The 13,290-nt window shown below is 39.4% G+C and overlaps 1 protein-coding gene across 3 annotated transcripts; it reads right to left on the reverse strand.

Moving 5' to 3' along the window:
- Positions 1-206: 206 nt before the first annotated feature.
- pcdh10b (protocadherin 10b) lies at positions 207-12,927 on the reverse strand. Of its 3 annotated transcripts, none has more exons than XM_035426551.1 (5): positions 10,105-12,927; positions 9,066-9,124; positions 8,658-8,764; positions 3,457-3,756; positions 207-1,336 (listed from the first exon to the last, which is right to left on the reverse strand). In XM_035426551.1, exons 1-5 carry the CDS (start codon positions 12,436-12,438, stop codon positions 1,317-1,319), a joined length of 2,820 nt encoding a protein of 939 aa, XP_035282442.1. In that variant the 5' UTR covers positions 12,439-12,927; the 3' UTR covers positions 207-1,316. The 3 variants fall into 3 exon arrangements, with proteins under 3 accessions (XP_035282442.1, XP_035282441.1, XP_035282440.1); XM_035426550.1 differs by having other exon boundaries at positions 3,599-3,756; positions 9,940-12,927; XM_035426549.1 differs by having other exon boundaries at positions 9,940-12,927.
- Between the last annotated feature and the right edge of the window lie 363 nt (positions 12,928-13,290).

A 13,290-nucleotide genomic window follows, 5' to 3' on the forward strand; every position in this document is an offset into this window, starting at 1 on the left:
ATTATTTATGAGGGATGTCGAATGTAAAAAGAAAAAAAAAGAAAAATAAATAGCCTCACTCTTCTCTGAAAAGGTGATCGGTAAACACATGCATGCACAGGATCTGTTAGAATGATGTGCTTGAGAAAACCGCCCAGTACATGAACACTTGCCTATGGAAAAAAATAAATAAATAAAAATAAAACATAAAAAACACGAGCCAAAACTTTTTGCATTTTCCTGTTTATTAACCAACTCCTGGTATTTACGCTTGTGTGTGTTTTATGTATGTATACCTTTGATATTTAGCTTCTTTTTTAAATTGACCATTTTTGGTTACAATAACACAGAATTACCATGGATTCAAATCTAAATTACTTTCTTTTATTTATAGACATGAATGTCAATATCCAAAAAGTGAAAAATAAACTAAAATAAATAAAATTAAAAAATAAAAATAATAAACTCGGTGGGAGTGAAAATAAGGCCTTCCATTTAAAAACCCACTGTAATGTCACAAGCCATCCGCAGCACTTAACGTCAGTTTATGAAATTCTATGGTGGATAAGAAACTGACCAATGGATACCACACTTTCAGAAAAGTATATGTATATATAGATAGATTTATATAGATAGATTCATATTTATTAAGAAGCTTTAAAATAGTACAGTAAACACTTTGCACACATGATATAAACTACAGAATTAGATTTGTCTCTAATTACTTTGTGGGCCAATGCTGTCCTGACCCAAAGTGTGGAAAAAAAGAAGCTTTTTTTGTTGTTTTCTTTTTTGAATAAAATAAAATAAAATAAAATAAATGAAATAAAACAATGACCACAATCTTCCTTATAAAGTTGGAATAGATTTTGGGAAACACCTGACCACACAAACAGAATATAAAACAGTCAAGTCTAAAACAGTGATATTGCATTTATAATGCACAAATACTTCCTGTACAATTGGCTTCTCGGTGTGAATATAAACAACTAAAGGGCTCAGTGACATTAGAGGACCTACATAGTGCTGTAAACAGGCACACACAGATCAGAGAGGTGAGGCCCACCTCAAAAGTTTCTTTTTTTTTGTCTTTTTTAAAATTTCGTCTTCCGTTACAGTTCCATCTCAACTCATTTCTCAGACCTGCTGAGATCGGTTAGGTCCTTTTGCGGCAGCCATCTTTTTTTTTCTCTGTCCCCCCCCAAGGAAGAAAAATCCAAAGGTAAGGTACAGTGGGATTGGATGGCTAAGGTAATGATGCTGAAACTGATGCCTTTGTTTGTTGGTCGACTATTGTGCAAATTCATGCTGTCTCAGGTATGTCCACACGAAAGGAACTAGCAAATCCTTTTCCGTGCTGTAAGCAGAAACAAAAAAAAATGCAATGTTTGAAATGAACTTCGTCTGACAACTGAACAGTTAGTTTCTGTGGAATTACAGATCCATTATCCAAATGGGTATATTTGTGTTTTGGGAAAGGATGCTTCAGTAAGTCGCTGTCTAAGCTCCATTAAGTTAAAACTGTACAAATGAAGGCACACTGTTATATTAGTCAAATAGCATGCAGGGTAATGTTTACCTTTGGGAAATTAACACAGAAAGTGCATGCTTTATTCATTAAGGCCAGCAACAACGGGCAATCATTTAACTTGGCTGCAGACAACTACAAACAAATGGAGTCCAATCCTAATTCTTGATTGCCAGATATGACTATCTGCATTTTTACATTCTTCATAACCCACTCCAATCCACCCACACCCAGTTTGGATTTCAGCATCACAATGTCCACATGAATATAAAATCTATGGGTATTGTATGCCTTGCAGTACTGACATCAGTAATCAATATAGGCAGGTTGAATAGAGATCGAAGTGTGAGGGAGATGGGTTTCAAGTTTTGTCGAGAATATTTTGACCTGCCTGAATTCCAATTAAACAGACCAATGCAACAAGTTTAATGTATCCTAAAGTGTGCTGTGCCTTTGACGTCTGAGTTAACTGAGTCAACAAATGGGCAAACTCAATGGGCCAGAGTTAGGTTAATACTCCTTAGTAGTCAAAGTAACCTTCAGATTGAAATTTTTTGGGTGCATAATGAGCGAGTGCAGTTTTGCATGAAAGTCATGGATAATGGCACATTATTATTTGGCTTATATTTAACTGCTACTAAAATTACCTACAACGATAATGTTATACGCATGAGGCATATAACGCACATTTTATTTTTATTGGTAGCGGTCATTGTTTGTCTGCACCATGGCAGTGAGAACAGAAACTGCCCATATTATTTAAATGTTTATGCTCTTATTATCAGTTCAACTGAAACCAGGCCAAATGTTAACTATGGGTGTCGTGACCAGAGTACTATACTTGTTTAAATGTATTATTATTTGTTTAAAATCTGTTCAGAGTGTGAAGAAGTAGCCTTCAACACAGAACATGTGTTTTTTGTTTTCTCTAGATATTCTCATTTAAAAATGTATGTATAATAAGCTTTAGTCACCATTTTCATGAACTGACTGTTGGATTCATTGTGCACAGTGTCTTGCAGGTTACTGATTGATTGGAATGTTTCCTGGTGTGTCTGATTGTGGGCCTATTTAAGATCAGCTGTGTGGATTAACAGGGGGTGATCTTTTTGCAACTAAGTTTAAGCAGTATGCTAGTAAAGCTTCTGCCAATTTTTTTTTTATAAAGGGTCCAAATAATTTAGATGTAAATGCCCAACAACTTTGTGAAGTCTCAATGTCTGCATTTCTGGCTTGTGTTTTTAAAAAAACTGTTTTACATATTTTTGAGCTCTGGTCATTAAAAAAAAAAAAAAAAAAGCCTTTGGTTCTCCAAAGAATCAGTGAGTACTACTGACACAGAGTACTGACATTAAACGAAACAGTGGACATATTGCACTAGAGATTAAATTAAGCCACATTAAATTTGACAATCACTTCATGTAAAACCCCTTGCTGCTCTTTTTAAATGGCACAGATAAGATGGACTTTCAGCAGGAATGCTAAATGCACTGTGGTATCAATATTTTGTAAATGTAAGCTATCTGTAAGTCACCATGGGCAAGGCTAGCAAATTATGTATAGCAAATAGATATTGTTTTCTAAAATAACATTGAGTTTGGTGGAATTGTAAGAGGTGATGAAGCATTTCATGTCAATGAAAAGTCACAACAGACATTTTTGCTTAAACCATTCTCATCTAGTTTGATCACACATGCTACAGCCAATTTAAATCAGTTGCCTTCATCAAATGCACAAAACTGGGAAGGAGGAAATTCATAGGCAATGGAAATTTAAAGACATAAAATAATGGAGGCATTTTTAGAAAAAAAAGAATAAAGACAGTATTAGTATCAGAAAGAAGATGAAAAGATGGATTACAGCGAAAAGAATTTAATGGCACTTCCAGCCATCTTTGGATTTTAGTCTCGTCGGGATCGGATCAAAGTTAGCAGCTAAAAAATACTCACACAAATAGGGTGGTTTGTAAGGCGCACGTGTGCTAGGCAGAAGTGCATCAAACTCTTTCCTCTCTAGGGTGCCGTGATGTGACTTCTCCTTGCCAAAGGTGGAGAATGATCTGTCCCCAGTTTGCTCTGGAGTTTCAAATACCTCAGTGTCGGGCACAGAGTCCATCCCTGGGACATGCAGATTGCTACGGTAATCTGCAGCCTGACGACCGTCTGATGGCACAAATGAGGGCATCCAACATCTGTCGGAGTGCCCTAGGGCTTTGCACTCTTCCGTGCAATTTGAAAAAAGATCAGCGCCTAGAACGACAAGAGTACAGGAGAAGGAAAAGAAAACCCATGAGGATACCGGTCACACTTCCTAAAATATACTTTTACAAAAAAGTAGAGCTGTTAGCAATTTTTGTAAACATGGCTGCTTGGTTTTATTCACGCAGTGGCCACCTTTCCCCTTCATTCTATAATGTTTAGACATTAGTCTTATCCCTGTTTCGTGACAATGTGTAATTTACATAACAAGAACATGTACTCCAGTTAACAATGTATTTGTTTTCTTATTCCAGTATATTTCATTTAACGATTTTTGTAAACATCATTTATTTTCAAAAAAAAAAAAAAAAACGTCGAAATAAATAAATAAAAAATACACACACACATACACACACACACGCGCACACACCAGCTTCGAAGGTGATTCGACACCAAAATTCCCTGATCAAAGCGCACATGAAGAAGCACAAAGAGTAACTTGACATCAACTTGATGAGTAACTTGACAATCTCCAATCACTAATTCCTTGCTCTTCAGCTAAAGATCAAAAGGAATTGCTGGACGAATCTGTCCTGCTGATAAACCTTGCATCATTCGTCTGAGGAAGATTTTCTGATCAAAAGAATGAAAGGTCACACCTCGCTACGTACCATAAAGATACCAAGTGGGTCTTGCTATTACAGATAGATCAAGTGGAACTTTGGAGAAGAATCTCTCTAGTTTAACATGAAGTAAAAAAGAAAATAATAATAACAATAATACTAATCCCAGAGACACATCAGAGTTATACAACTCTGGTTTCTTTTTACCATGTATGTCCATCATATAAAAATTAATTTATCCTGCAGTGAAATGCCATTGTGTCATTTTTGTTCATGGTCCTTGGTCCTTTTCTCACAGTTAAATACAATTGTTAATTCAGAAACATGGCTTGCCAAGTTCAGCAATCTCCAAAAATAGTAACAAAAATTTGCTTGCACTGAAAAAAGCAAAAGTTGCACTTATTAGTAAGTCAAATTTAAGGACTGCTTTTCACTGAATACAGATGGTGTACTGAAGAGTAAAAACTCCCCAAAAAAGAAACCAAATAAATAAATGCTATGGACCAATGCTTATTTCAATTCAGTCCTGAAGACTCAGGCATAACCCCATCATGTGACACACATAGGCAGTAGATGTGATTGGTACGTAACACCATTATTATTATTATTATTATTATTATCAACATTCTTGTTGTAGTTGCTGTTGCTCTTGTTGTTGATGTTTTTATGGTTATCACTGGTGTGCTTGCTCACCGGCTAGTAAGATCAGTGACCTGCAAAACAATAGGTTAGCTCACGTTGTCTCAAAGTGGGATCAGTGTAAACTTTCATCTTCTCAATAGGTGAATCTATGAGACAAAACTTTGGGGTCTGTCAGTGGCTGACCATGACTGGAATTCCACAACAGTTGGCCAGGGTTCCCCATGGTTACTGTTGCATGTATTCCTCTCAACAACACACCATATCCCCGACAGGCTATTCAACTCTGCTCAGAGATGCATCTCCTCCAGTGAGCACTAGCTGTCTTGTAGTACTGTCCCCTGTACAGTGTGAAATAGCCATCTTAAGGGTGAATGCCTAAGAAAAGTGTACCTACTACAGTTCTCCCTATGTGAATGGTTATAATGTCTTATTCCAGTTAACAGGACACTGCGGTTAGGCAAATTATTACAAGTGAATATTACAGGTATTTGACCATTACATGAGTTAAGGTGAAAAACCCTGCCTCTAGTTATTTTACCTTGTCATTGGGAAGCAGTGTAATGGTATTTTTAACTAAACTTTTAACTTAGAGCTTGTGGGTTGAGGTTCCAGGAGGGGCACTGCCATTTTGCCCTTGAACAAGTTATCCAACCATCCATTATCTATATCCGCTTATCCTGAGCAGGGTTGCGGGGGGTACCAGAGCCTATCTCAGTGTGTATTGGGCAAGAGGCATGATTACACCCTGGACAGGCCACCAATCTATCGCAGAGAACATGCAAACTCCACATAGAAAGGCCCAGCCAAGATTCAAACCCACAACCTCCTTGCTGTGAGGCAACAGTGCTACCCACTGTGCCACAGTGCCACCCTTGAGCAAGTTAGTTAAGCCAAATTGCTTCTGCAAATATCCTACTGTATGAATCAGGGGTGTCCAATCTTAGACACCTGATTCTACTTATCAAGGACTTCATTGAAGACTACAGTTTGTTAATTACAGTAGTTGAATCAGGTGTCTTGCTACTGGGCTAAAACAAAAACCTGTGCCCACATTTGGCTCTTTATGGATAATATTGGACACTCCCACTATAATTGGATTATATAAAAAAAATGTTGTAAAAAACAGTAAGATATGCAACTTTCTCCGGATAAAAATAAAAATGCCAATGAAAAAAAAGGAAAAAAGTCTATTTATATAACTTAAGTTATATAAGTTATTCTCTTTACAATGCTCAGTGGGAAAATGTGCTCTAAGTGCTCCCTCACTCTCTGCGTCCAGCAAACCACAACGTAATGAAATGTGAAAGGAGAGCCTGACGACATTTGATGGGCAACAGTGTTAACTGGCCTTTTTCTACACTGCAAAACTTCAGGTTGAGTTCTGCCCTTCACAGCTATTTCAGAGCAGTATCAACAGGTCTGGCAGCTTATTGGAGCGAAGCGGGAGGATGGAGAAAGCGGGGGTGTAGATGTAAAAAAAAAAAAAAAAACTAATCCCCCTTGAAAACGGTTTCGTTATTTTAAAATTCAAAGAAAAAAAATAAAAATAAAAATTCAAGCATCGCAGGTCCAAACCTTGATAATAACCTTCATTTGATAATTGGCATGCAGAGGTCTGAAAACAAATTACTGATCAGTCAGCTGTGCCAAGTGCTAACGTGAACTGCAGATGAAATTCAGAAACAGCCAGCAGAGACCACAGGCGCTCCTCACAGAGCTATAGCGCCTTGCCTGCCGCTTCGCCGTCTACACAGCGAGCCCGTTCACAGACACGATTGCATTCTTCGAAATGCCATTGCTTCGCGCGTTAAACCACAAAATGACCTATCAAAAAAGAAATTAAAAAAATGGATATAAGTGTAATGAAATCTCAGATGGATGTGTAATCTAAATAACAGATGGATTTTCATTTTCTACACAAATTATAACCTCCTAACGGGAAAGAGACTCTAATTAGCTTTCAGCAGCCATTTGGCACTAGCACATAACAATGCATTGTGATCACATAAATAACAAAAACAAAACCTGTGTAACCCACTTAAAAAGGTGTGTTTTTTAAAGATTGTCCATACGACACCTTAACTGTCAGATTTAGATTCCATAATTAACCTTCAACAAAAGTAGAAATATACTTGGTAAGAAAATGCTCTACCATATAAAAGATAGACACAGACATAAACATATATTATCTCTGCTTTGTAAGCAATCAATCACTGTTATATTAAACATCAATTATTTTGTACTATGCTAACCAAATGGTATTTGCAAAAGTCATTGCACAGTAATAATTTTTTTTAAATCATTTCAATACCAATAATATAATGTAAACTGTTTTAACATTAACAGTAATACAGCTTAATGTGGTTTAAACTATTTGGGTTATATAGCAATTTAACATTTAAGCACCCATTACAAATTCCTCCCATTATGCAGTTATTTACATGGGAAGTGCAGTAACAGCTGGCAAATGCATATACATAAATATATAAACATGAATGTATATCTAGATAGAAGTGATTGGGAGGTCAGTTGTGCTCCCAAAGTCAATAAATCTCAATTGTGCAGACCGTAAAAACCTACTCGAAACCTACTAAAAGTTTTGCTCCATTATTGCAACATGGTTGATGCTAGCTGATTATCATTCAATCAATTTTCATTTTAATATGTAACACTAATTTACAATACATCCATGCCTGTGATATGAAATTATTGCAGTGTTATTGGTTCCTATGTCAACAGCCATAAAATTGAGAAAATCTTGTGTTAGTTTGTAGAGAGAGAGAGAGAAAGAGAGTGAGAGAGAGGGGGGTGGGGGCGGGGGCAGGGGCGGGGCAAAGTGTGTGTGTGTGTGTGTGTGTGTGTGTGTGTGTGTGTGTGTGTGTGAATAAATGAACTTTCTGGGTAAAACCCGGCATATCATCACTTTCGTGGAATGATACACGAGAGGAACGTGGGCGGGAAGGGGGTGGCAGGTTTGGGGGATGGCACATAGTTTATGAATTGCCTGTTTGTCTCAAGCGCAACACATCTTCTCCTAGTTCCCACACCGTCAATGGCAAGTCAGTTTTGTTCTTAATTCAGTTCCATTCCTCAAGTAGTGAATGGCTAATGTCCATCCAGGAAGGCCTCATTAAGACTGCACATTTATAAACACTGGAATTCAATTAGCAGTGCCATTCAGTGGTGCTTTTGTTTGGTAAGTGTTCCCAATTTAAATAGTGACAAAGAGTCTCAGACAATAAAACTGCATCTTTAACTCTTTGACCTTGGAATAGTTATCGTCCAGTTTGTGGGAAGATCACGTCACTAATACTTTGCTTGGTATTTTGAAGTTATATATATATATATATAAGAGAGAGAGAGAGAGAGAGAGAGAGGGAGACAGAGAGATAGAGATAGTTAAACTCACATTCCATAAAGCTTTTCGCACGCAAGGCCTTGCAAATTGCTGTCCTTTCAGCACCACACTCCGGTGAACGGCAAGAAATTCCGGAATATACTGCCCCCTGACCGCAACGTGCAATGTAATCCGAGGTTCAAGTTTCCTCCGCAAACATGTCTCCAATAAACCCGGCAACAAAAAGCAATCGCGGAAAAACGAGACTTTGGATCTGTATGGAGAACCAAATGGAGTCCCTTCAACGTGAGAACCACACCGTATCAATCGATAAACAGATAAGCACTCACCAGACGAATGACCTCGATTGGTGGCGTCATGGTCGCTGTCTCCTTGTTCACTGTCACCGTGTCCACTGTCTTTGGAACTCACAATATCTGCTTCCTGGAAAGCAGAACTGAAAAATGGCGGGGTTTAGCTAATTGAAACTGGCTATTCACCAGAATAAATAAATAAATAAATAAATAAATAAATAAATAAATAAATAAATAAATAAATAACACACATGCATATATATATATATATATACGCATATATGTATATATGCGTGTGTGTTATTTATTTATTTATTTATGGGGGGGGGGGGGGGGGGTGGCGCTGGATGTTCTGATGTCACGGTTTGAATTGAATTGTTTCGCTTTAAAGGATTAATACTGTTTAGTCGGTTACTGGGTAAAACTCAAGTCAGACAACCTTACCTGTTAACACGCCGAGGTCTGTCAACGAGGTAACTGAGTTCCGCTCGCTGGTGTTTTGTCTAAAAGAAACACATCCTTTTCAACATGCAAATGAAACTAGATCTATTCAGTGTAAAAACACTGCGAATGAAACTGCTAACAAAGCTACGAACACAATTACTTTTCCTCTGGAAAAGATGAAGACAAATGCATCCCAACGCTCAGAAAACTGTAAAGTCTATACAATTTGTATTTTCTCGTATAATTGGTGTGGCTTCATTTATCTCCCCACCGGGAACCAGCGAAAAAGCACGGGTTAAATGCGATTATGTGCTGAACTGATTCCGTCAAATACTTCAGCTAAAGGCCAATCTCTGTACTGGCGGTAGTCTGAAAGACTGTGCTAAACATTCTTAATCCGCATTCATAGGACGACGAGTTTTCTTGCGCATACAGCAGACTTCATTGACATGTTTATGTCAAATATGCAAAAACAATGATGTTATTATTTATTAATAATAATAATAATAATAATAATAATCATAATAATAATAATAACAATAATAATAATCATCATCACCATCATCATCATTTTGGCTACATTGCATTGTTTGCGTAATTTGATCCTAATCTCAAAACAGTGTTGCATTATGCTGTATGGTCAAAATAAGGCAATAGCACCGTGCCTTCAATGTCTACAGTGGCAAGGGTGTCAATATTGAAATACTTAGAAATGCAAACCAAATTTGTAGTCTGGGTGTTAATTTTTTTTTTTTTTTTTGAAGAAAAAAGAATGGCTATACACATACTTTCTTGTGAATCTAATTACAGTATCATTTACGCATAATTGTGATAATTCAGCGCATGCCATGTAGAGGTATATCAAGATTCTTACCTCGTTTGATAAAATGCTGCCGTTAGATATGATGTCAGGCTGCTGGTCTGTATAACCTGTCACTATGGCTCCACAGGGATTGTGGTCAGTGTCTGTGCTCCTAGCGGGACTACACGGCTTTAGGAACATGAGATCAGTTTTTGCCGATTCCGGGGTAAGACATACCTGGTAGCAATAGTTCTGGTTTTGATGGTGGGAACCGAAGCTCCCTGATTCCTCAACCGGGACCTGTGCGGAACTGGTGACATTAGCGCTCTGCACCAGCATTATATCTGACTTGCTAAGCTTTTTCTTTCGGGCTCGCGCCTGCCTGCTACAGCACGAGCTGCAGCACAAGCAACAGTCGCTGGCCAGGCATGTGTAAATGTTCAGCTTTTTGTCCTTTTGACATCTAATGGCCAGGACGATCATCGCCAGGAGAAAGATGAACGATACCGAGCCCAGAGCAATGATGAGAATGAGAGTCAAATCGAGCGAGTTTTCTTTTGCTTTAGACGAACCCCGGTCACCACTGTGACCCTCGACAATGCTGTCGACCAGCATCACGATAACGCTAGCCGTAGAGGAGAGGGGAGGCTGTCCGTGATCCCTCACCTCAATCAACAAGTCGTAAAGTTGGTGAGGGTCTCTTTTGGTTGATACTCTCCGAGCAGTTCTTAATTCGCCAGTCCTCCAGTCCATGCGGAACATCCCATTTTCGTTTCCTTTTTGTATACTGTAAGACAGACGGGCGTTCTCGCCGTCGTCCGGATCCATGGCAACAATGCGGGTCACCAAATATCCAGGTTCTGCGGATCTTGGCAAGGGTTGCTTTGCTGTGCCATTTTTGCCAAGAGGGGCAATGACTGATGGGGGGTTGTCGTTTTGGTCCACTATAATTACGTTGACTGTGGCATTTGACCATAATTCTGGGTCCCCAGAATCCTTCGCTTGAACCATAAAGCTAAAATCTTTTAATTGTTCATAATCAAATGATCTCAGGGCATAAAGATAGCCATTTTCGGAGTTGATTGAAACATAGGTAGAAACAGACATCCCCTGAATTGCGCACTCCATTATGGAGTAAGAAATGTAAGCGTTTTGTCCGATGTCTGGATCTAAAGCGCTCACTGCGTAAATATAAGCACCCGGTACATTGTTTTCAGTCACATATACATCATAAATAGGTTGAGTAAACGTTGGTGCATTGTCATTTTCATCCGACACTTGTACTTTAATTGACTTACTTGAAGCGAGAGAAGGAATGCCTTTATCTCTAGCAACAACCGTGATTGTGTACGAATCGGCGTTCTCTCTGTCCAAAGGTCCATCGGTAACAATTGTGTAATAATTCCTAAATGACGATTTTAGCTTGAAAGGTACGTCTCCGAGGATTTCGCAGTGAATCTGTCCGTTTTCCCCAGAGTCTTTGTCGGTTACACTGAGCAATGCGATCACAGTGCCGGGGGCAGCCTTTTCGCTTACAGACTCAGTCACGGTGCTGAAGCTGATCTCGGGAGCATTGTCATTCACATCTATTACTTTGAGCAGAACTTTACAATGAGCGGGGACTGCGTTGGGTCCGAGGTCTTTTGCTTGCACATAGATTTGGTACATGCTGCTCTCCTCATAGTCCACCTCCCCGCTCACTTCAAGTCTGCCGGTCCGTGCGTCAATATTAAACAGCTCCTTTATTCTGGGAGCGATGTGATTACTGAATGAATACAAAATTTCGCCGTTCTGACCCTCGTCCATATCCGTGGCGTTTAGCTGAATGACCAGTGTGCCCACAGGGGAATTTTCAGGCATACTCACGGTATATACTGACTGGTCAAATACTGGGACGTTATCGTTGGAGTCGAGCACCTTAACTACCAGTAGCGCTGTACCAGTCCTCTGAGGCAAACCGCCATCTACCGCTGTCAGTACGTACCTGTGCACCGCCTGCTGCTCCCTGTCAAGGGGCTTTTCGAGCACCAGTTCGGCGAACTTGTTTCCATCTCCTTGCGTTTGCACATCGAGGTAAAAATAGCTGTTTGTGGTGATCTCGTAGGTGCGCAGCGCATTGGTGCCAACGTCTGGGTCGAAGGCGCTCTCCAGCGGAAAGCGGGTTCCGATGGTGGCACTTTCTGAAATTTCTACGGTAATGTCAGTCTCGGGAAAGCCTGGTGGATTGTCATTGATATCCACAATTTCAATTTCAACGCGGAAAAGCTCCAACGGGTTTTCTAAAAACACCTCCAAGTGCAGAAGGCATGTGGCACTCTGTTTGCAGATCAGCTCCCTGTCGATTTGTTCATTCACAAAAAGCACCCCGTTCTCCAAATTCACTTCCAAATATGGACTCCTCGAGCTGGGCACTGTTTGGAACCTGCGCGACGAAAGTTTTGTTATGTCCAAGCCCAAATCCTCGGCAATATTCCCCACAAAGGTCCCATGGTCCTGTTCCTCCGGAACAGAATAGCGTATTTGGGAGGCCACCCCATCCAGGAAACAGAGCAGAACGAATAGGACAATCATCTCAGATAAGAAGAGCACTTGTGTTTTATTCCTTCAGACTTGAATTGACATTTCCCACCATCTTAGTCCACAGAAAGGCGAAAAAGTAAGGCTTCTCTGACGAGAAACGTGTCCCCTTTGGTCTTATCAACCGAAAACCATTCTGTCGCCTTGATTAATGTAGCCGTTTGATCGCCGACTGTTGTTTTGTGAGCTTTGGTTTTAGATACGTCACTGCAATACAGCAATTCGATACATCCCTATGAAATATACAGTTAATTAAATAAAGTAACTATTTAGCGCAAATGTACCTACATAGCTAAGAAAAAAACAAAAACTCAATTACACTTATTCATATTTTGTTGCTTGGGTTTGTTTCCAATCGCAAATGTCCAGTAATGTTTGTTTTGTCCATTAAAATCTATCTTACTTTATGCTTTTATATGATCTCCCTGTCCCGCGAGCAGACCCAATGATCTCATCTGGCAGACTTCTGAACGCCAACTGCCCAGTCTTTCTGGTTTTGCGCAGCGCTCTCCTCCTACCAGCCAATGACAGCCATCGACACCCACAGAGGTTACACCTCATTGGGTACTTGTAACGTCAACAGGAGCTCGTCGGGGGTCTTAAAAAGATGCCGTTTAACATCCTTGCAAGTTGCAAATCATTGCCTTGCTTGTCTGGTGAAAGAGTTAATCGGCAATAGGAGAGAATGTGGTACAAAGAGGTGCACAAGTTGTAAAGCAACTGTCTATCGCTTTGTTAAGTGAGTACCTTGATATCGTCACAACCGAACATGTATTCGAACAAAATGTTTATGCATACGGATGGCGATCATATTCCTTACTGAATACAAATGATCTTTATTGTTTT

Source organism: Anguilla anguilla, chromosome 7, assembly GCF_013347855.1.
Source record: "Anguilla anguilla isolate fAngAng1 chromosome 7, fAngAng1.pri, whole genome shotgun sequence".
Taxonomy (NCBI): Eukaryota; Metazoa; Chordata; class Actinopteri; order Anguilliformes; family Anguillidae; genus Anguilla; species Anguilla anguilla.